This window comes from Botryllus schlosseri, chromosome 13 (assembly GCF_051294905.1).
Source record: "Botryllus schlosseri isolate E-star chromosome 13, Bs_hap1, whole genome shotgun sequence".
Classification (NCBI taxonomy): Eukaryota; Metazoa; Chordata; class Ascidiacea; order Stolidobranchia; family Styelidae; genus Botryllus; species Botryllus schlosseri.
Window position 1 is genome coordinate 12,350,793 of NC_137248.1, and position 21,152 is coordinate 12,371,944.

Genomic DNA, 21,152 nt, shown 5'->3' on the forward strand with positions numbered 1-21,152 from the left:
CAATGCGTTAGGTAGGCTAAGTGTCAGATCAGCGCAAATCTCTACCATACTCGACCTTGATAACGAAATTGCTGCCCTAATCATTGAGTAATGACTAATGAGTAACAACCTTGAGACTTGGCACAGCGTTCGATACTAAAATCAAGACATACCACGTAAAAGCTCATGACGGATCTAGCTAAGGAGCATCGCTAAAATCAATGGAGACCAATACCGGCTTTGCGTAAAATATGTTTGCGATAAATGACGAGTCAGCTCTCACTCGACTTAGGAAACGAAATTAGCCTACCACTAACATAGTTCAGTGTCAAACTTGAAACTTGGTACAGCGTTGGATACTTACCGTACCAAATGTCATGACCGATCTCGGTATGGAACATCGTCAAAATCAATGGATACCAATACCGGCTTTTGAGTAAAATCTGTTTGCGATACATGACGGATCAGCACACACTCAACTTTGGAAACGGAATTACAACCCTAAACTTTGAGTAGAAGCCCTGAAACTTAGGACAGTGTTAAATACCACCATCACGACATGACATACCAAGTTTCAAGAATTATCATGGTGTGAAACACCATCAAAATCGACCTATACCAGCAAAGGTCGACTAAACGCATATGACGGTAACCGAGTTCAGATATAGATACGATTGTTACATCACACCTTAGGGGCAACCATGCTATGTTGCCCTACCTGCTCGGTAATTTTATGAATAGGAGAGAGTAAATCACTGTTTCTTTATTGTGCGTGGCTGTGAGAGAATAGGCAGTGAAAGATTGTTATGAGCGCTACCGGGGCATGCCCCGGCTAGGCATTCGCAAAGCGAAAAAACGAAGAGAATTCGATTTTCGCAGAGACTTCGCTATACATGGGCATTTACAAGCGAAAGGACAAGAAGTATACGATTTTCGCTGTGATTTCGGTACATATAGATTGCTGTGTGTCTATAAATCGTAAAGAATTGTTATTGAACAGAATTTTAGGTGGGCAATGCCCCAGTTGCCCTATAGGACGAAATGAAGCCACGGAAATGTGTCGGTAGGCGAGGTTGATAGCCTGTGTTGGGATGTGGTCCCGTAATTTTGAGGGCTGATAAGTATTGATTCAGTAGAAATTGCCTTTATTTCGATTTAAATGTGGACAACTGTACAAGTGTACATGCTCGACGACTGTCGGATGGCCGCCGAGATGCTATTCCACAGTTCGGGTCCGGCATTCTTGATAGAGCGATGCGTATTCTTGTATTTCATCCTGATCATAGGGCAGTTGTTCTTCGAGGACGCGCGTGTGTTGTAGCCTACTTGTGCGCTTTTGATTACGAGGTGGAGTTCCCGAGGAGTTGCTGACAACTTAGGAGACACTCCCATCAAAGAGCGTGCAAAAGCGCATGTCCAACATATATATTCGATTCCAAGGCAATCCGACTTAAACCAGGCTGTTCTGTAGCTTTTCCCAACCCCAGCAAATAGTATATCGTGACATCGACAATTATATTGGTATTGGTAACACCCCAGATTCGGAATAGCGATCGAAAAAAAAGTGTCATATTAAAGGAAAGGACGTAGTTTATTTTTTTGTCCTTGATGTTTTTGCGGCATATACACCGACTCATGATACACACACACGATCTGTGCATACTGCATATGCATACCACGAGCGCATGATGTGCAATTGTGCATATGCCGCTGGACAAGGAAGTGCAGATATAGCCTTTACGGCTTTCTAAGTCATGCACCACCCCTCCATGCTATCCCAGTAATGCATGAGCGCCAAGCAGGGAAGTCATGTATGCCAGTGTTACTAATCAGGTCTTTGGTCTGACCCAGCCGGGGATCGAACCCACGACCTACCGATCAAGCAGGGCATGGTATGGTATGGTATGGTATGGAAGTATGGTATGGTATGGATCGATATTTTGGTATGGAATATGGAACAATGCAAGTATGGTATGGAATGGAAGATTTTAATCTATGGTATGGAACGACATTTCCATACTTCCATACTTTGGTATTTTATACATTTTATCGTGATCTGTGCAAGCTTCATGAAGCTTGCGTTGTTCGCTGTTCACGGAATACGTTCGCTTTTGTTATGTGTGAACAATTGAACGCTGTGTAGGAACAAATACACGCTTATGCAACGGTTTTAGGAGTACTTGGAACGACATGATTTTGTGATGCAATAATGACGGGTGCCTTTATTTTGTGCTAGGAAACTTATGAAAATTATGGAAACTTATGAAACTTATGAAAACTTATGAAACTTATGAAAAAAACTTATGAAACTTATGAAACTTATGAAAACTTATGAAACTTATGGAAACTTATGAGACTTACGAAAACTTATGTAACTTATGAAAAATTATGGAAACTTATGAAGATAAAGAGCTCTTGGATGAAGAGCCGTTCAATATACAATTTAAGAATGTCTTCCTATTGAAATGAACCCGATTATTTTCGGCTGAAACACGTTAGGGGTAATCGTCAGTACCTAGTAGAGAATTGAAAAAAAAAACATTGTAAAGCAACAATCGCAATGATAAAATGAATACAAGCCAAAAAATCAATCAATTTTAGTTGAAACCGTCCGCACCCGCTTCATCCTATATTATAGACCTGATTGGAAAGAAAAAATTTATTACCGTGAATTATACTGGACTCATTCACCTTTACTTTGCTTAAATTTGTTTCGAATGCCAAGTGAAAACCGTGGGCGTTGTCAGTGTGAAGTTGGATAACTCGGATAATTTTCACGACCAGTTGTGGAAATTGAGATAAATTCAGTTCATAACAATTAAGTCAGAGCTCTTTGTTATAAGCACGAGAATGGCAAATGTCTGTACAACAACCTCGGTTCGTTCCGGACTATACAGTTCAGAACTATTTTCCGGAAAACCAGAAGTAGATTAGATTCAAAATTGTAAAGCATTGAAAAATATCAGAAATAAATTAGAGATTATCAGCATTTCGCTCTAAGTAGACAATTATGTCGGAATCAGGGTATCTGGTATTCTCCTAAATTAACGATGCAATTTACATAAACATTGTTCGTAATTGTGGAAGAATTAAAGCTTCGTCCAGAGAGTTAGCATTTTTATTTAATCTGTTGTGAAGAACAGTACATCAAAACAATGAGACGTCTACCAGCGCATCTGAGATATTGTGCACATTGCGCAATCTTGAACTTTCCCTTCCCCGCGCGGCAATCGAATTTGGTCACTCGTTAGCAATTTAGCATATGAAGATTGCGACACAGTCGCGTTTGCTGATTGACGCTGAATTGGTATCTTTGGAAATAATAGTCGACGTCAATGCCACTCAACTATTTAGATAAACTTAAACTATGCTTTAAGACAGAGGTCTCAAACTCAAATGTGCTCGCGGGCCAGTTTTCCAGTTTTGGCGACGCCGTGGGCCGCAGCATTTATAGAGGTATTCTATGTCTTCCAAGTAGGCCTTATTTGGTGGGAATGAATTGTCCTATTGAAAGTAAGCCGATCCAGCAGACTGACAGTAAAAACACATCGTCGGAATGTGATTTACTGTGTATTAATTTAGGCCTGGCACGGAAAGAATCATCATATTTATAACTATTTCAATATAATTGTTGTTGTTCTTGATATATATTAATTATAAGATATAGACACCATATGGGGGGACCAAGGCATGATGCCATCACAAAAGCTATGGGGTTATAGTTATGCAGCTACTGTGAATATTTTGAATTCAACAGATTGATGATAGAGACCGATCTGATATCAAAACAATTTTAGGTTGAGCATTGTAATTCCAATCCATGATTCGGGTATACTCCTGATAAGTAGGCTATCAATCTCATGGCCAAATATCTTCAAATATAGGAGCAAAAAGATATAAATATAACATAAATATATTAATGAATGTGTCCCAGTGATTGAAATGTCGGAACGTCGAACGGCCCACTGTTGTTACATCGCTGGAGCGTACTACTACGGTACTCGGTACCTTTAAATCGCCTTAATAACATGGTTTAGCGACCAAGGATGTAACTAACAGATTGACAATGGTTGCCATAGCTACTTGCTTAGCAAAATACCAAGCTGCGACCTTCTGATTTTTTACTATTCCCCTGATATGCGGCGATTAGTTTGTTGCGTCCATTGTTCTAACTAACATATTCACGGCATTCCGAATCACTCCGAGTCCACTCGAGTCATTCTCATTTTTCCATCGAGTTAGCCCGAGTTTGAGTAATTCTAAGAAAGGTCGCGTCCAAGTCCAACTCACAAATTTCAGTCACGAATCGTCTAAGGGTCGGGTTTTGTCATCATGAATTGGAAATGTGGTGAAATAGTGAATCTTCCATTGCATGGTAGCGTTTACAATTGATGTGATAGTGAAGTTTGATGAATAGTTTCTGGCCTTCGGAGCAATTTAAAAGGAAATTATCAATTTATAACCTGAAAAGATATATGTGACACTTATATAGGCCTATTGTCAAGTTAAATAGAAATCTAAAATGTCGTCGCGGGCCGCACAAAATGCTCTGGCGGGCCGCATGCGGCCCGCGGGCCGCGTGTTTGAGACCTCTGCTTTAAGACAACCTTTTCGGTTCGCGATATTATTGAAGATACTCGCGAAGTCGTGATTAGGGCTGGGCATAATGATTCGAGTTCTCGAATCTGAATCGAGTAATAATTTCAATGATTCGAGTCGAGTAGTAGAAGTCGATTTTTTCGAGTACTAAAATTTTACAGTCCTCGCCACTGCAAGTTAATTTATCAACGACAATTATAGTTTCGATACCATTTTCGCCTGTGGAAGCCTTGAAACCTTGAATGGCCGTATCGCAGCATCCCAGACAGTACAAAGCTATATACGAACGTTACTGAAAATAACACATTTACGAAGTCATGATCATTCCACAACATTGTCACAAAGTGCAATTAACCCGTATGGTCGAAAAAATTCCAAACTATCTTTAATGAGATGGATAGCAGGCATTATATATTCTTTGTGGTGGTATAAAGGGTACTCATTTGATATTTGACATACTACATTTTTTATGACGTCATAATGAGTGATACTCGAATACTCGACTCGACTCGAAACATTTTACGTGATTCAGAATCGAGTCACTCAGATACTCGATTTTGCCCACCCCTAGTCGTGATACACTCATATGTGACGTATGAATATGTTGCTACTTATCGTTCCCAATGATTATGATTTTAAAAATTATATGTAGAATTGTAGATCGAATCACCGCACATCGACCAATCATCATATTTTGATGACATTCTGGGTCCGTTTAATTGCCCTGGTATTCGTGCGGCCCCGACCGTGCTCTGCAATTCTAAATTTGGCCCTGACACCGAAAAACTTTGGGAACCACTGATCTAAATTATAATCCGTCGGTCTTGATGTGAAGTTTATTTGTAAAAATATTATTTCTGTCATGCCGACAACCAATATCCACGCGAACTCGGTTTACCAGACGTATCGCGTGCCTAGAAGGGTTAATCCAGTTTTGTACGATGCGTTGATTGATCGCAGACATACTGGCGCCTGTGAGACAATGCGGTTTTCAAAACCTCATTGCCTTCCTAATTACCACCAAGAAATGAAGCGTCGTCAATGTTCAAGTTTATAAATTCATATTGCAATCAGAACAGTCCCCAGCATTCTCTTATTAGGCGTGCTGGCACTTAGTTACCGCATGGTTTTAAGTATATTACAAGAAGGCAATGCCTACTCGCGGTCACCGAATAGGTAAAATAGCTTCGTCAGAGATCACCTCCGTGTGTCTATCGAAAATCGGCGCTGTAAAATCTTCCGGTAGTTTACAGTGTGCTGCTAGCCAAAAAAGGTCAATAATGCTAGGGTGCCGCTGACTATTTTCCATTTACATAGGGTGCCGCGAAGTTGAAGATTTTGGCAACCACTGGTCTAAGTAAATCTTGATTGCCATTATTGCAATCATGATTTAAAAATCCCTATTTGGTATCGAATACCGAGGCAATGGTCTCACAATAAACTTCGAATCTGAATTAATTTACCTCATGTTTTATAAGTTTCATAATTTCCTATAAGATTCATAAGTTTCTATAAGTTTTCATAAGTTTCATAAGTTTTCATAAGTTTTCATAAGTTTCATAAGTTTTCATAAGTTTTCATAAGTTTCATAAGTTTCATAAGTTTTCATAAGTTTCATAAGTTTCATAAGTTTTCATAAGTTTCATAAGTTTCATAAGTTTTCATAAGTTTCATAAGTTTCCATAATTTTCATAAGTTTCCTAGCACAAAATAAAGGCACCCATAATGACAACAGTAATGTTGATTCGATCGAGTCTAGACAAGACGTCTCCGAGCATAGTCTATCATGTTACGCAATAATTGGTAATGTAGGCTACTCCATCTACCTCATTCCTTACAAGCAATCATGCTGCAACGTACTAATAGCTCAATGTGATTGATAATTTCATTACTTCTGAAACATTGTCCGCCACATTTACACTATTTACTAGGGATGGTGTGAACGTGAGGTTCACGTTCGCCGTTCTGTATGTGAACCTCAGAAATTTAGAGGTTCACGATCACAAACGAACCTTGGTAGGTTCTGCACTGTGAACCTTTTCCACATATTACAATTTTCGCGTCATTTTAGCATCTTTGGTTGATATTTACTGGATTTCAACGGCGGGCCACTCCAGGCATGGTGATGGCAGCATAAAAAATCAACACTAAGCGAGCATGCACCTTGACAATCTTAAAAATTTTACTTGCTTTGTTACAAAAGTCCGCTCAAAATATCCCGCTTTTCGTTTGTGAATATTTAGTGACTCTCTGCTATGAGCTTGACCCCCAGTCAAGCAGCATCAAGAGCGAAATACACTACATGTAATCGGCGAATGATGCTTTTTCAACCAATCAATGTAATTGATATCGTTGTATGATGTAAAAATTCTAGCAGGCGTACTGGGTTAATCTCGACTTTATATGTTTATTGTATCATGAAAACCAAATCCGTGCGATTGGGGTGTTGGCTACTGCCGTACAACTTGTTAATGGGGTAATATCGGTAGCAAGTATAGAAACCCGTTTCACACTCTGCTCAATATCAACGTAGCAATACTCAGACGCCGAATACACTGTCCGGTCTGGCCTAGACCGTTAAGGCGTAATCGTGTATTCCCTTGCATGTCCTCGTCGAAATTGTTGGCAAAGCGACGGAAGATATTGATTTTATGGGATTATTATATCAGTTGATACATTTGCTGACGTTTAGAACGTCCATATGAACGTGCACATTAATATAGGCTATCACTTCCCCGACATGTAGGGTTGGAATTAGCAATATGACGTCACGTGACGTCATGACGTTCACGTTCGCGTTCACACAGAACCTTTCAAAAAGGTTTGCGTTCACACGAACCTGAACCTTTCAGAGGTTCACACCATCCCTACTATTTACATACCGAGATATCTTATTGGTCATATTTCAAACGCTCTCGCATTATTAGGATCATAGATCAGGGAGTGAGGTGGATATAGTTTGAAATTATCGCCACGATAACCTCAACCAAATACTGTACTAATAATCACGCAGATCGCTGCAGAATTGATCGCCTGCAGCTGGGATATTTTATGGGTGCGCCTATATTATAAATTCTTGTGCGAATATTTACTTCAAACTTTCATGTGCCTCCTGCCAATGTATCGGAGATGCGATGATATTCTTATGGAGGGTGCTAGATAACAATCCGCTGAGGCGCTGACTATCTCATTTTGCTCGTGGAAGCTGTAGACGTACACGGCACCTCACCACCGTGAACTAAACCTCACCAAAACAGACTCCGTAAAACTATTACCAGGAATTAGATTCGTATCATGACTGGTTTAAGCAATAATTACACCCGAAATATCAACAATACAGGTGCTAGAAAAGGTACTTTACTTATGATATTGAAGTATTTGAAAGTATGGAATATGTATCAAGTATGGTATGGAACAATGTTGGTATGGTATGGAAAATTGCAAGTATGGTATGGAGATAATAAGGCAAGTATGGAGTATGGAAAATACTCGTTCCATACCATACCATACCATGCCCTGCGATCAAGAAGCCGGACGCTTCACCATTACACTATCTTGTCGGTACGAGTCAAGATTGCGAGTGTCATAACAGCGAGGTATACTTATACATCCTACGGTATCAGCGGTTTGCAAATATGCTGACGGGACGATAAAATATTTTACCTTTATTTTGCGCTATCTTGACGTGGGCACGCTGATATCGACGACATTGCTATGATTATCAATTAGATCAACCCGTCTACCGCAACACATGTTGTTATTGTATAGCAGTGTTGGGATGACTCGAGTCAACTTTTTTGAATGACTTGACTTGACTCAAATCATTTTTGCAAAAATGACTTGACTTGACTTGACTCGGCGCTTCAAAAATGTGGATTGACTCGTGACTCGGAGCAAAATTTACGAGTCAATTTCAAGTCATCAAGTAAACGGTGTCGACTAAATCAATGTATTCTGTGCATGTTCGGATTATTCACGATACGGGATACGCCATTGTAACTTGTGAGAGCAACCAGTCATTCACTGATTGTACGTTTCGCTGATCCTACATTGTTACATCACATATACACTGACCGCATACGAAATGATCACAGTTGCCTTGTCGTAGTAGCAGATTAATTTAATAGCTACGTATCGTCGTTTATTGGACGGCTCTGTCCTTATACTGCACGGCGTTCACCTTTACCAACCCTCTTGTATGATTTAAATGTAACAATTATATGTTATGTATCTATATCCTCACCGATGTGTATAGATGGCTAGTGCATTGTACGATATCAATTTCTTTCATCTTCTCGAGGCTCGCGGGTCGAATTCAAATATACAGATCACTCGCGGGCCGCACCAGTCAAATTCCAAAATATTACTAACTCTTAACTCAATATACGGTATGCACTTTTTCGCATTCTCGGAATTGGATGTTAATGTCAGCGATTTTCTCCTGACGATAACTACAGTCACAACTCCGCTGTCGGGTTGTTATAATGTGGCCTATGAGCATACTCGAAATTTGCTATCTTGAAGGAATATTTATTAGTAGTCGTTCTTACTGCAAATTCGAGAAATGTGTTAGATAAAATCACGCAATTTTCACCATATACTCAGAATTTCTTTGCGGGCCGAATGAAATCATTCGGTGGGTCGTATGTTTGACACCCCTGATGTAGCTATACAATTACTTACGTATTTTATTAGCAGTTCTACGTGTGCGTGAGCGATACAACGCATTTTTGCATGTATATCGAACTTTATATTCGTTATTTGATTCAAGAGAAATTACCAATTGATCTCTTTAACGTAGCCAGTAAAATATAATGAATTTGAATGATCACTCATACTTCGAAAATTCAATTTGACTTGAATTGTGACTTGACTCTTGACTTGACTTGACTCGAGTCACCTCCAAAAAACGAGTGACTTGACTTGACTAGAGTCACCTTTGGAAATCGATTGACTTGACTCGACTCGAGTCAAAATGTGCAATGACTCGAGATGACTCGTGACTCGAAGGCAGTGACTTGATCCCAACACTGTTGTATAGTGCAAGCGGTTGTTCTTATTGTGTAATGTTTACGCGCTACCTTGCCATTAGTATTACAATCATTCCGTTGCAGCTAAAATAGTATTGGAATTGGACGTCTTATTATCCAACTTTTGCAACATGGCCAGTGTTGACGATGTGATCCTGCGACTTTATGCCGTAGATGCCATTAAATTTGGGGAGTTCAAGTTGAAGAGTGGATTGCTTTCTCCGGTGTATTTTGATCTCCGCGTAAGTGTCAAAATCATTGTATACACTACAGTATATAGGGCTGAGCACAATGATGCGAGTACCTCAAATCTGAATCGAGTCCTAATTGTAATATTTATTGATTCAAGTCGAGTAGTATGAGATCCTTGTCAGACTAAGAGTTGATATGTCAACGTAAGTTTAGTTTCGATACTATTTACCACTGTGTAAGCCTTAATTTGTCGTGTTGTATCGTATAGCAGTAGCATAGTATCGCACGTCAGTGAAAATGACAAGCCGCGGGACCTACGATATTCACGACCTTATCTGGTACATTGCGCTTGCAAGAGCTAACAGCCCGATGGCCGCCAAACTGAAATTCGCATTTATGCACGATTTTGCTGCTCGAAACCAGACCCTCGCCTCAGATAAGCTGATTGTATTTGTATAACAGGCCAAATCATTGCTTTACCGCGAGAAAGTGACATGAGATGTCGTCGCAGATGCAGTTATCCACCGATCGCAGAAGTAGGCTAAATAGTGAGAAAACACTGACTTGCTCATGAAAACTCATGAAAAAAAAGTTGAAATAGTGTGAACTTGCACCACCGGACTGATCAAAAAAATGACTTAGAACATATCTGTCGAACCAATTTTCGAGGACCTTCTTACCAATGTTCCTTGAAACAACATACAAGTTGATACACCTCTTCACTGTCAGGAGATAGAACTGATCCGGTAATTTGAATCGCCACATCATCAATGACTTGTTTGAAATGGTAAAAATGAGTTGAACTTGAAACACAAATATCATGCTTCCAATAATTTAGGTCAATTTTTAGGCTGGAGCGGAACAGTATTATCTTTTCACAATTGGCAACTTCTGTTAACCACCAGAACCCTCCCCATACTCATTTGCCTTTTCTGTGAGATCTTTCGTTCAATTGGGACACTTTGGAATTTTCTTAGAATAACACTCACAGTCGGGATCAATGAAGGCTGCTGCAGCTCTTGCTCGGATCATATGGAAGCAACTGCTTTTTTATCCAAAAGTAGTTTTTTTTTTCGCAAGCCACAGTCTTTGATGTACTTCGATCTGAAGCAGGACAGAATACTTCGTTGGGCTCCAATCACGTCTATTCACAAAACGTATCCATTTTTGTAGCTCCAAATCATCTGATAGAAATTATAACTTTTTGTTAAGTTGTCAAATATCCAGACTTGCAACCATAAATGGAGCATTAATCGACTGTTAAAACATCCCTGCCAATCTTCCACTCGAGAACTCGAACTGCGAGGAGTCTGGTGTCAGAAGCGAAATCAAAACAAACGCCCATAGTTATGTAGTGGGTAATCGTTCAATCAAAACAATCACCCATTGTTACATAAAGAGTAATCCGAATAACTGTTTTGTGAGCGTCGACCTGTTAGCTCTTGCAAGTGTCATGTACCAGATGAGGCCGTGAATATCATAGGTCCCGCATACCATATCCGCAAAGTCATGATCAACCCACAGCACATTGGCATGGTCGAAAAAATACTAAATTATCTTTCGTGTGATGTATAGAACTATAGCTTTCAATACAACATCCATTGTAACAGAATATTTATTAACTCAAAGACTTTTCGGGTGCCTCTTTTCAAGAGTTTACGGCACACTAAAGGGATTTGAACAGATCTAAAAGCAAAAACCAAAAAGGCAAAGTATGACGCAACAGTCAAAATCACAGACCATGAAATTCGCATTGTGCCAATGGCAACAATAACAAACTAGAAGTATTCGGACATACGATCAATAATAAGGCTAAGGCTGCATGCTAAAGAATTGCACTGAAAAACAAAGCTTAGGATCGAGTTGACAACAATTTTGCTCGGAGCATTGGATGGCTGAATCTGGCCCGTGACCTAGAATGAGTTTGACGTGCCTGGTCTAGGAGCACAATTCCATATCTGGCAGTGACCCAAAAGTTTGTCGTACCGATAAACCTTGGGCAAAAGTGACTTGTTGATGCTGTTCGCATTTGAATAGCCCATCTTCTTGTATATGTCTGTGTTGTGCAGTTTTTATAATGAAATTTGCGTGCGAGAATGCACTTTTGGTTTGTTTCCAATGTATTGATCCTGCATTTTCTCGTAGGTCATCATATCATACCCAGATCTGCTTGTGGAAGTCTCGAAGCTGATATGGAGCAAGATAGAATCACAAAGAAGCAAATTTGATGTTGTCTGTGGTGTCCCGTACACCGCGCTACCGATTGCCACTTGCATCTGTACTGCAAATGACGTACCGATGGTGATCAGGCGCAAGGAGGCGAAAGATTATGGAACCAAAAAAATCATAGAGGGACATTATAAGGAAGGTAAGGTTGAATATCTCCAGCATGCTTTTTTAAATATGCAGTTGAAAAAAATCAGGATTATCTTCGTCGCTATTGCCGACTGCCCGACTCTACTGGTAGTAAGAACTTGGTAAGATAAACACAGACACTCAAGTATGTGTTTAAATTCAATACAAGAACAAAGTAGTAACTATTAACCATCATCATAATCACTGAAAGGGACTGCAACCAAACTGAAAGCTACTTGAATTGATGAAATTCAGATTGTTACCAATATCTTATTGTCTGTTTGGCAAAATGTTAAATTCCTTCCTTGACATGAACACCTATTGTGGTTAAGACAATTATGTCTTGTCAGTGTGCGAGTAATTAGCGGGGAATGTCTTAAGCGGTATCTATATTGAATGTTGTCCGTACCATTTCATTCTGGGTTGACTATCTTGTCATGTATATTTATATGTATAATAGAGGTGACTGGCGGCAGTAAACTTAATATTGATTTCAGAGCTACATTCATTGCAGCACAATCGATTTAATTCATGCGTAAGTAGTGACGTCATATTTACGCCAAATTGATTTTTTTTGAATTTCTTTCCGGATGTTTTTGTTGTGCTGTTAACTCTTGATAAGTGGCTCACCAAGTCTCCAAGAAACTATAGTAAAAAGAATGAATGTAGTCCTGATGGCGAAATTGGATTTTTTCAAAAATATGGGGCCAGGGTGCCTGTAATATTACCCAGGAGTGATGTTGAAAGACATGCTGAACCTACTTTTGTTCTTCCTCTTGATGAGTGATGAGGCTATAATGTGGAGATGAGTGATCCCATACACGACCCAAGTAAACTCAAGTTACTCAAGGTCAATTTGAAAATTGCTGAACTGGAACAAGATTTGTGGTTCGATCACTTGTTTGAAACATTGTACTGATTTCTATATTTTTCACACGACACGCAAGCGATTCTAATTTATGCGTCTTAATCACCATGTTCTATTGACAGGGAGCAATTGCTTGATAATAGAAGACGTTGTGACTAGCGGTTCCAGCGTTTTCGAGACTGCGAACTCATTGAAAGCCGCTAACCTCACAGTAACCGATGCTGTTGTTTTGCTGAATCGGCAGCAAGGAGGTCTGCAAGCTTGGAATTGATCGCTCGATTGTACCATCTCTAAACTGGGTATTCTGTTTGCCTACAGGGGAACAGATGCTTCAAGCCGAAAATATTACTTTACATTCCATATTCACTATTTCCGAGGTACTGGAATGTTTGAAAAAGAGGGAAAAAATCAGTGAGAAAATGGTGACAAAGGTACGTTACTGGTTTTTGAATTAATTCTTGTTATTCTGGATCTTGGTATCAAATCTGCCTTCATTGTTATATACTTGGTCAAATTCGAAGACTTATTGCATTCACTGTCAGCGAGAGCTAACGTCATGATTGCAAGCATATTAATATTTGTTATGTTGCATCTTTGTTTGAACTGCTTTCATTGCTACCAGTAATTGAATTAGCCTGGCGCTATCCAACAAATTTATCTTGTTACGTCACACTTCGCCAAATTTATTTTCCTTCAAATCAGTTTTAAAAGGGACTGGTGTGAAATGCTGCGACAGATCAGATAGATGGTGGAATGGGTTGGATTTATGATCTTGTTATTGTTGCTTCTCACCCGCAATAGGGTGCAGTTTGGTATTGGTGCGTCATCTCTAACTGCTACATTCTAAAATTTCAGGTCAAAGATTTCATTTTTAGCAATAACACTTTCAAACCGGTCAATGGGACCGGGGATAAGATATACCGGAATTCGGTGAGTATCGTATTCAAATAAATTGATGCTTGCATGCAGCTGTCGTGCTTGTACTGCAGCGAGTTGTACGGTAATTTTCCAACCATTTTCCATGGTTGTGATGCGGAAGATGCATGTTACGTGTGCACCTTGAGTATTTAATGGTGTCTCTCATGAATTTATGTTGGCATGCTAGAAGGGTTTCTACCGCTGTGAATTTCACGAACAAAGATAATGTAATTGTGTTTCAAAAACTGTTCCCTGTAACTGGTTTGAATTTTTTCACTTGTGATTTATGTAATACATCTGTATTTGCAACAATAACTCGACTGCAATAATGGTGTTGAACTGGACTGGCATTTATAATTCAAACTGTGTTTGATCAAACTTGTTGGTCAGGATAAGTTTTCACTAGTAGCAGATTCTATAATGGAAACGACTGCAACTAAACAAAGGTTGGATACTACTGCTTGCGGTCAACTAAACTTCGTTTCACGCTGGTTTTTGTCACATGAAAATACCGTTCTTTCGTAGGCCCTCGTAAGTGACGCGACATTGACGTTTGAAGAAAGAGCAAAACTGTGCAGCAACAAGGTAGCGAGAAAGATACTAGAAATAATGAGCCGCAAAAAGACAAACTTGTGTCTCTCGGCCGACGTGGTCAGCGCTGTGGAGCTAGTGGAATTGGCAGATAGACTAGGTGAGTCGAATGCTTTTACAGGCAACGCCTGATTTGTACATTAGGACATACCACATCGATGCGGTATGAATTTTCAGTTTTTAATTTCTCACACTTAATAGCATAGCCAAGGGGCCAAAGCAAAACTCGAGTCGCGATTTTTTAATTCAAATCCGTAAAATGACTCGACTCGAGTCAATTTTTGTGTTGGTTCGACTTGTACTCGAGTCATTGTGCATGTGCAACCAAGTCATATGACTCGAGACTACGACGGCCCAGTCGGACATTTCGAAGAATAGTAAAGTTACCACATTATTGGTATTTAGTCTATCAGTCCGGATACTTGGAAAATATGGCCAGAAACTGTTAAACTGAGTAAAATCACAATATTATGAATGCGAGCCATTCTATATCACCCGAGCAGAATTGAAAGAAGTGGGATGAACTGGATTGAACTGAAAACTGAACAGTGGACATAATGACTTGGACTCGAACTTGAGTCACAACACTTATGACTCGGACTCGACCCTCTTTTAACTGACTTGGACTCAGACTTGACTTGGTGGCGAATTGAAAATGACTCGACTTGACTCGAAACTATAAAAGTGAGATTGACATGTGACTCGCAACCTTTCGACTTGGTTACAAATCTGGGCCAAATTTGTGCATGCCCTTCCAAATTTTCGACTTGTGCCTTGTGATGCTGAGGTTTTCACTATTACTGACGCCGCGCCATTACGTGAAATAACTTGATCGCCAAATTTTTGTTATGGCTTCCCCTATGGCAGGGATGTCAAACATAACGGCCCGCCGGGCCATTTCATCCGGCCCCCGGAGCAATTCTGAGTAGATTGAAAATGCCTACATTATCCACCACATTTGTAACAGATGTTGAGAATTTTGTAGGAAATGTTCCATTAAATTATCCTTCAAAACAGCAAATGTTGAGCATGTCCAATTGTCCATAGGCCACATTATTACCACACGACTGGAGTGTTCAAATAGCTGTGGTTGCACTGCGGTGTCACTTCCGACTTGGAAGATGCCCAGCACCCTCCAGACAAACACGAATCGCAACTTGAGATATATAATAAACCAAATTTCAACGTCCGCGTTTACAGATTTATATCTTGTATTCCTTAGTCCTCATACGCAGGGCAAGGGTCCTCATACGCAGGCAGATTTCGACTAAAGACGAGGGAGCATAGAAATATGCCAACTTATATCGTCGTTAGCGCAAGTGTTTTAGCGGTTCATGTCCGTATTTAATCATCGTATTTATGCCAATTCCATTGTCCGCGAATAAAGGTGTGCTACGTGCTAGAATAAAACCCCTATGATCCGTGGTACAATGCAATATGATGTCATCTGTATATACTTGATATTAAAGTATTTAAGATAGGCCATGAGGTAACATTTCGATTTTGTTGCCTAGGGTTATGGCCATGCTGTATTTGGTTATCTGTGTTCAAATGTTCATTATTCTGAGACTTTCGCAATGTTCAGGGCCGCTCATCTGCATCTTGAAAACCCACGTCGACATACTCGACATTCCCACGCCGAGCGTCAGCGCCAAGCTGAAGGAACTCGCGGAAAAACACGATTTCGTGCTGTTTGAAGATCGCAAATTTGCCGACATCGGAAGCACCGTGAAGCACCAGTATTCCGGTACTGCTGCTCAGGCTTTGCTTTGACATATGAGGTGTCCCAAGCTCTACAGTCTTTTCGTTCGAGTACTCGAGCATGTTTTGTCTATTGCTTGCTCAAGTAGTTACACTTCTCTAGACAGTTTTGAGCTTTGTAGGAAAAGCTGGGCCTAAAATACCGTAATTTTCCGAATATAGTACGCCCCCATGTATAATACGCACCCTTAAAATGGCATGTAAATTCTGGGAAAAAGCCTGTGCCCATGTATAGTACGCACCCTGCATTCGCAGTACATGAATAGCTGTGTTTCAGCATACGATGGCGTTCTGTTTTGCGATGTCACTGTTCAACAATCATGACAAAACGATCGCTATTCATTATACAATTAACGGCATTGTCTCTGAAGTATAGTAGATAGCAGCCAAAGCCTGCAAGGCCGGCGACGCGATAGTTTTGCCCAGTGACACGACATTTTGCGCACGAGGCCTATTACAGATGCAATTGCTAATCATAATATAATTAACGGCATTGTCTCTAAACCAGGGGTTCTCAAAGGGTGGACCATGGCTCACTGGTGGGCCACAGCATTTTGAGGTGGGCCACGGAGCTATTTAGAAAATTTCAGAATTAATGTAAGTTTAGTGATATTTCTTATGTTATTCGCTAAAAATATATTCGTATTATCTAATTATACGTAGGCTACATATAAAGCTTTCATCCGACTCTTATTAGACGTGGTGGCACGTATGAAATCAGCATGTACAAATCGAAAACGTTAAGGAGAAATGGTGGCTTTTTCTACTAGCTATAACAACCTACGGCCAACAGCAACTAAAATAATTTCAAGTGTATAATAACTGGAAGATAATGCTGAAGTAACCAAGTATTCCGGCAGGGTCATATGTCGTATGCCGTTGAAAGGGGTATGCAATGAACTCGCAATGAAGTGCAATTGATGTGCAGATTTACTGTACTTCGGCAGGTCGTATTATTGCCATAATTGCAAATTATTTACAACTTCTGAAGTAGGCTATACTGCACCACCGCAACGAATCGTAATGGATTGAGGATTTATCGGAGCGCATTGATCCTTGAAGTCGGTTTAAAATGTCCGGCCCGGAAATCATTGTACATAACGAAAGAGTCACAGGAATTGATTGTATCATTGGATTGAATATTCTGACATCGCAACTTCAGTTGTTTTGGTACAAGACATACAAAGTACATCATGCATATTGAAAAATCTTTCTCCACTTCTCTGTATTACCCGATTCACCAATGAATTGTTTGATGCTGGCACAGAATGATTATAATATTCCCCACAATAGTATCACTAAAGTCCCAATCACACAGTGCGGGGATCTGATGATTGTGTTTCGCGACGCGAATGGAGCAGCGGACGAAACTACTCTACTTAGGAGTTTCAGCTTATGATCTACCAGAGGAGTTTCAGCTTATGATCTACCAGGGCCGTAACTGCCGCGCCCACACCCCCAATTGAAAGAGCTCGAAGGGGCCCAAGATTATTTCGTTGGTCGTTTGTCGGAGGATATTTATTGAACTTAAAATTTTTTTCGCGCTTCGCGCGATATCATTTCCCAATACATTGAGATTTAAATATCACTAGTTAGAGAAAAATATGCATATTTTAGAGAAATGGGCATATCGCCGCTGTCCATGACCACTCATTAAACAGGATTGTAGCTGTAAGGATATCAGGTGGGCCACAGCACATTTTTAAACCGGAAAATGGGCCACGGCAAAGAAAGGGCTGAGAACCCCTGCTCTAAACGATAGTAGATAGCAGCCAAAGCCTGCGAGGCCGGCGACGCGATAGTTTAGGCCAGAGACACGACATCTTGCGCACGAGGCCTATTACAGATGCGATTGCTCAGGCCAACGGTTATATTGTGCGCACCAGGTCTGTTGGAGATGCGACTGATTACGCAAGTGATTATATCTTGCGCACATGGCCTGTTGTATGTGCGATTGTTAGGGCCTGTCTTTGAATGAATTAGCGAGGATTGCCGCGCGCACTTGCAGCAATGCTCGTGCTCAATGACCTAATTTCGCTCGCATATAAACGGCTAACTAACTCAGCAGGATACCGCGTGCTGTGCTGCTCGTTAATTGGAAACTTGGTCTCGCTAATTGGCATCGCGTTACACTGATAATACGAATTACTGTGCGCTATGGCTGAAAGTGATGCTCGATTGGAAACTAACATGAAGAAAGGTGTGATTTCAAGCTTTTGTCAAGGGAGATTTTTTTCAAGGCTTGTTGTTCCCATGTATAATACGAACCCCCCTATTTTAGGGCAAAAATCGGTAAAATTTTGCGCATTATACATGGAAAATTACGGTACTTGTACTCGTAATTGAGTAGAAAGCTGTAACGTTACGGCTTACGGTACTTCTACTTTTATACTCGAGTGTCGATGGTGTTTAAACTTTGACCACGTCTGATTGGCAATCACGTCTTTGCATTTGTTATTTCTTACAGCCGGGGTATACTCGATATCTCAATGGGCCGAGCTAACCAACGCGCACAGCGTGCCGGGACCCGGTGTCATAAAAGGGCTACGTGCAGCTGTGAAGGAAAACGCCGACAGGGCGTGTCTGCTAATTGCCCAAATGAGCTCGGAAGTTGGTGAAATTAATTCTTTTTATAGTGGACATAGTCTACCATTTTTGCTGTTTTAGGGTAACTTGGCTACCGAAGACTACACGCGTGCTACGGTGAAAATGGCCGAGGAAAACGACGACTTTGTTATTGGCTTCATCTGCACTAAGAAAGTCTCGGAGAATCCTAAGTTTCTGCACATGACCCCCGGTAAGTGTTCTGTTTGAATCTGACAAGTCGCTGACAGAGTATGGAGTAGAGCCATGAGCTAGTGCCCGACTCGCGCGGTTATGTGTTTACACTACTCCCACTTTCGCTCAACAGATTTAAGTTTGAATTACTTGAGTACCAACACTGAATAGCTTGACCACCTCTGTACGGACCACTCTCCCCCTCAGCCGTAATTGATTCCTAATTACCAGATAATAGAAATTGGAAAATCAATTACAACCTAGATATCACCGACAATCATCACACTTGTGTTGATCATCCTGGTGCAAAATCGCTGAAACTTGAGCATCGCCCAAAGCCCATATCAAAAAAGGTTTTGAAATTTTGCAGGCGTGAAATTGCAAGCAGGCGGCGACGAACTTGGCCAGCGGTACCTGACCCCGGACGAAGTGATCCGTAACCGAAAATCTGACATCATCATCGTAGGCCGGGGTATCACCTCGGCCGCCAATCGGCTGGAGGTGGCAAACGAATACAAAAACGCCGCCTGGCAGGCTTACCTGCGCAGTCTGCAGCGTTGAAGACTGTCGCTGTAAAATGCGAGTACACTGCCTATCTTTTGTTGCAATAGCAATGTAGACAATGATGGTTTTCACATGGTTTCGTACTGTTCATGATGGATGCCGCCGCCTTTTGAAATTCACAATCATCAACTTACGAATGGTGCTATTATATTGTTCACCAATGCTGCTGTATATGGTGATGTATGTTTTGTTGCAATAGGGATGTAGTCGATGATGCCTTTCACGCGGTTTCCTACTTTTCATCAGGTGCTGCTGCATTTTGAAATTCACAATTATTAACTCACGTATGCTGCTATTTTTCACAATTCTCGACTAAGTAATGGTGCTAATATTTCGTTCGCCAATGCTGCCGTATATCGTCCGTTTTGCCAATGTTCATAATGCTGTTGTGTATTGTACATTTTGCCAATGTTCACAATGTTTCCGCCTGCTCGTTGATCGTGATGCTGCTATTAAGATTTAGTAAAGTCTGTTAGCTGAAATTCTGCTTGGACACATTTTCCAATAAAGTCAAGTTCAGTTGCCCTCGGGGAGTCTGTTACGTATTATGTCAGTGAGTCTCATCCTGTAGAGCGGGGGCGGCCAACCCGTTTTGAGTTTGGCACTTTCAACTTCAACTGTCATGATGATAGTTTGTTAACAACACATTAGATCAGTATTAAGTGCTGATTATACTCATGGACGTATTTAATGTCAAAATTAGAGAAAGTTGGAATTACAAAAGGCATATAGGTGTCTTGGATCTTGTGAATAGGTGTCATGCGTATATATAATATAGTATATATAAATTATATAGTTTTATCTGGTATTCATGACAAAACGCGGTTTGTGGTACCAATTATTATCATTCACCGGTCAGGCTACTAGATATGATCTCCCTTTCTTGGACATATTAATCCAGTTCTAGACTAGATCGCTAAGGCATATATGTATAATTCGTGGTGCCATCAAGTGAGCTAATGCATTGGAAAATTTGCCTAGTTCGTTTTCGAGCCGATTTTGTTGTAGAATTGTGGACTTTAATTTGATGACGCAACGCAGACCTAAATTAATTAGATGTATACGATCTTCCTTTCCTTCTGCAATTGGAATGTTCACCTTATATATACGGACGGTCATTTCGAATACTAAAGATTAGCCCAGTGCTTTTCAACCTGTGTGACGGTTCGCACTGGTGCGAATGAAAAAAATTGCAGTGCGAATGGCGGAGGTGGTGCGAATAGTGCGAATGAAAAATCCGGATGAGTGCGAATGAAAATCGTGAATAATTGTTAATTTTTTGGACGTAGAATAATTCAAATAAACCTAATAGGAAATTCAAGGGCAATGTAACTGTTGTAGTTGAGACGCAATTGTAATAAAATTGTTTAACTTGACGCACCACTAATCGTAGCTCTGACAAGCCGTAGTGAATTAATGTTTTCGCACTCTACGTAATCAAAAGCCAAGGTGCTTGTGTACTTGCAGACAAACAGTATATCAGCCCGTGTGAGCCTGCGACAGGGTGGAAAATGACT

General features: G+C 40.5%; 2 protein-coding genes across 3 annotated transcripts in view; one reads left to right on the top strand and one right to left on the bottom strand.

Moving 5' to 3' along the window:
* The window catches only part of LOC145453504 (B-cell receptor-associated protein 31-like), a 457,607-nt gene that overhangs the window by 103,319 nt on the left and 333,136 nt on the right, over positions 1–21,152 (bottom strand). The window contains exon 1 of one of the 2 annotated variants that reach the window (XM_080331477.1): positions 17,065–17,074. The exons of the other annotated variant lie outside the window; for it this stretch is intronic. The gene's annotated coding sequence lies outside the window, so the exon portion shown is untranslated. Of the gene's footprint in view, positions 1–17,064; positions 17,075–21,152 lie in introns of those variants that run through there. 2 annotated transcript variants of the gene reach the window in all.
* Positions 9,652–20,160, top strand: LOC145453493 (uridine 5'-monophosphate synthase-like). The gene is made up of 10 exons (XM_080331467.1): positions 9,652–9,850; positions 11,946–12,168; positions 13,146–13,274; positions 13,342–13,454; positions 13,879–13,953; positions 14,467–14,632; positions 16,118–16,279; positions 18,761–18,903; positions 18,961–19,090; positions 19,442–20,160. Exons 1-10 carry the CDS (start codon positions 9,740–9,742, stop codon positions 19,630–19,632), a joined length of 1,443 nt encoding a protein of 480 aa, XP_080187593.1. The 5' UTR covers positions 9,652–9,739; the 3' UTR covers positions 19,633–20,160.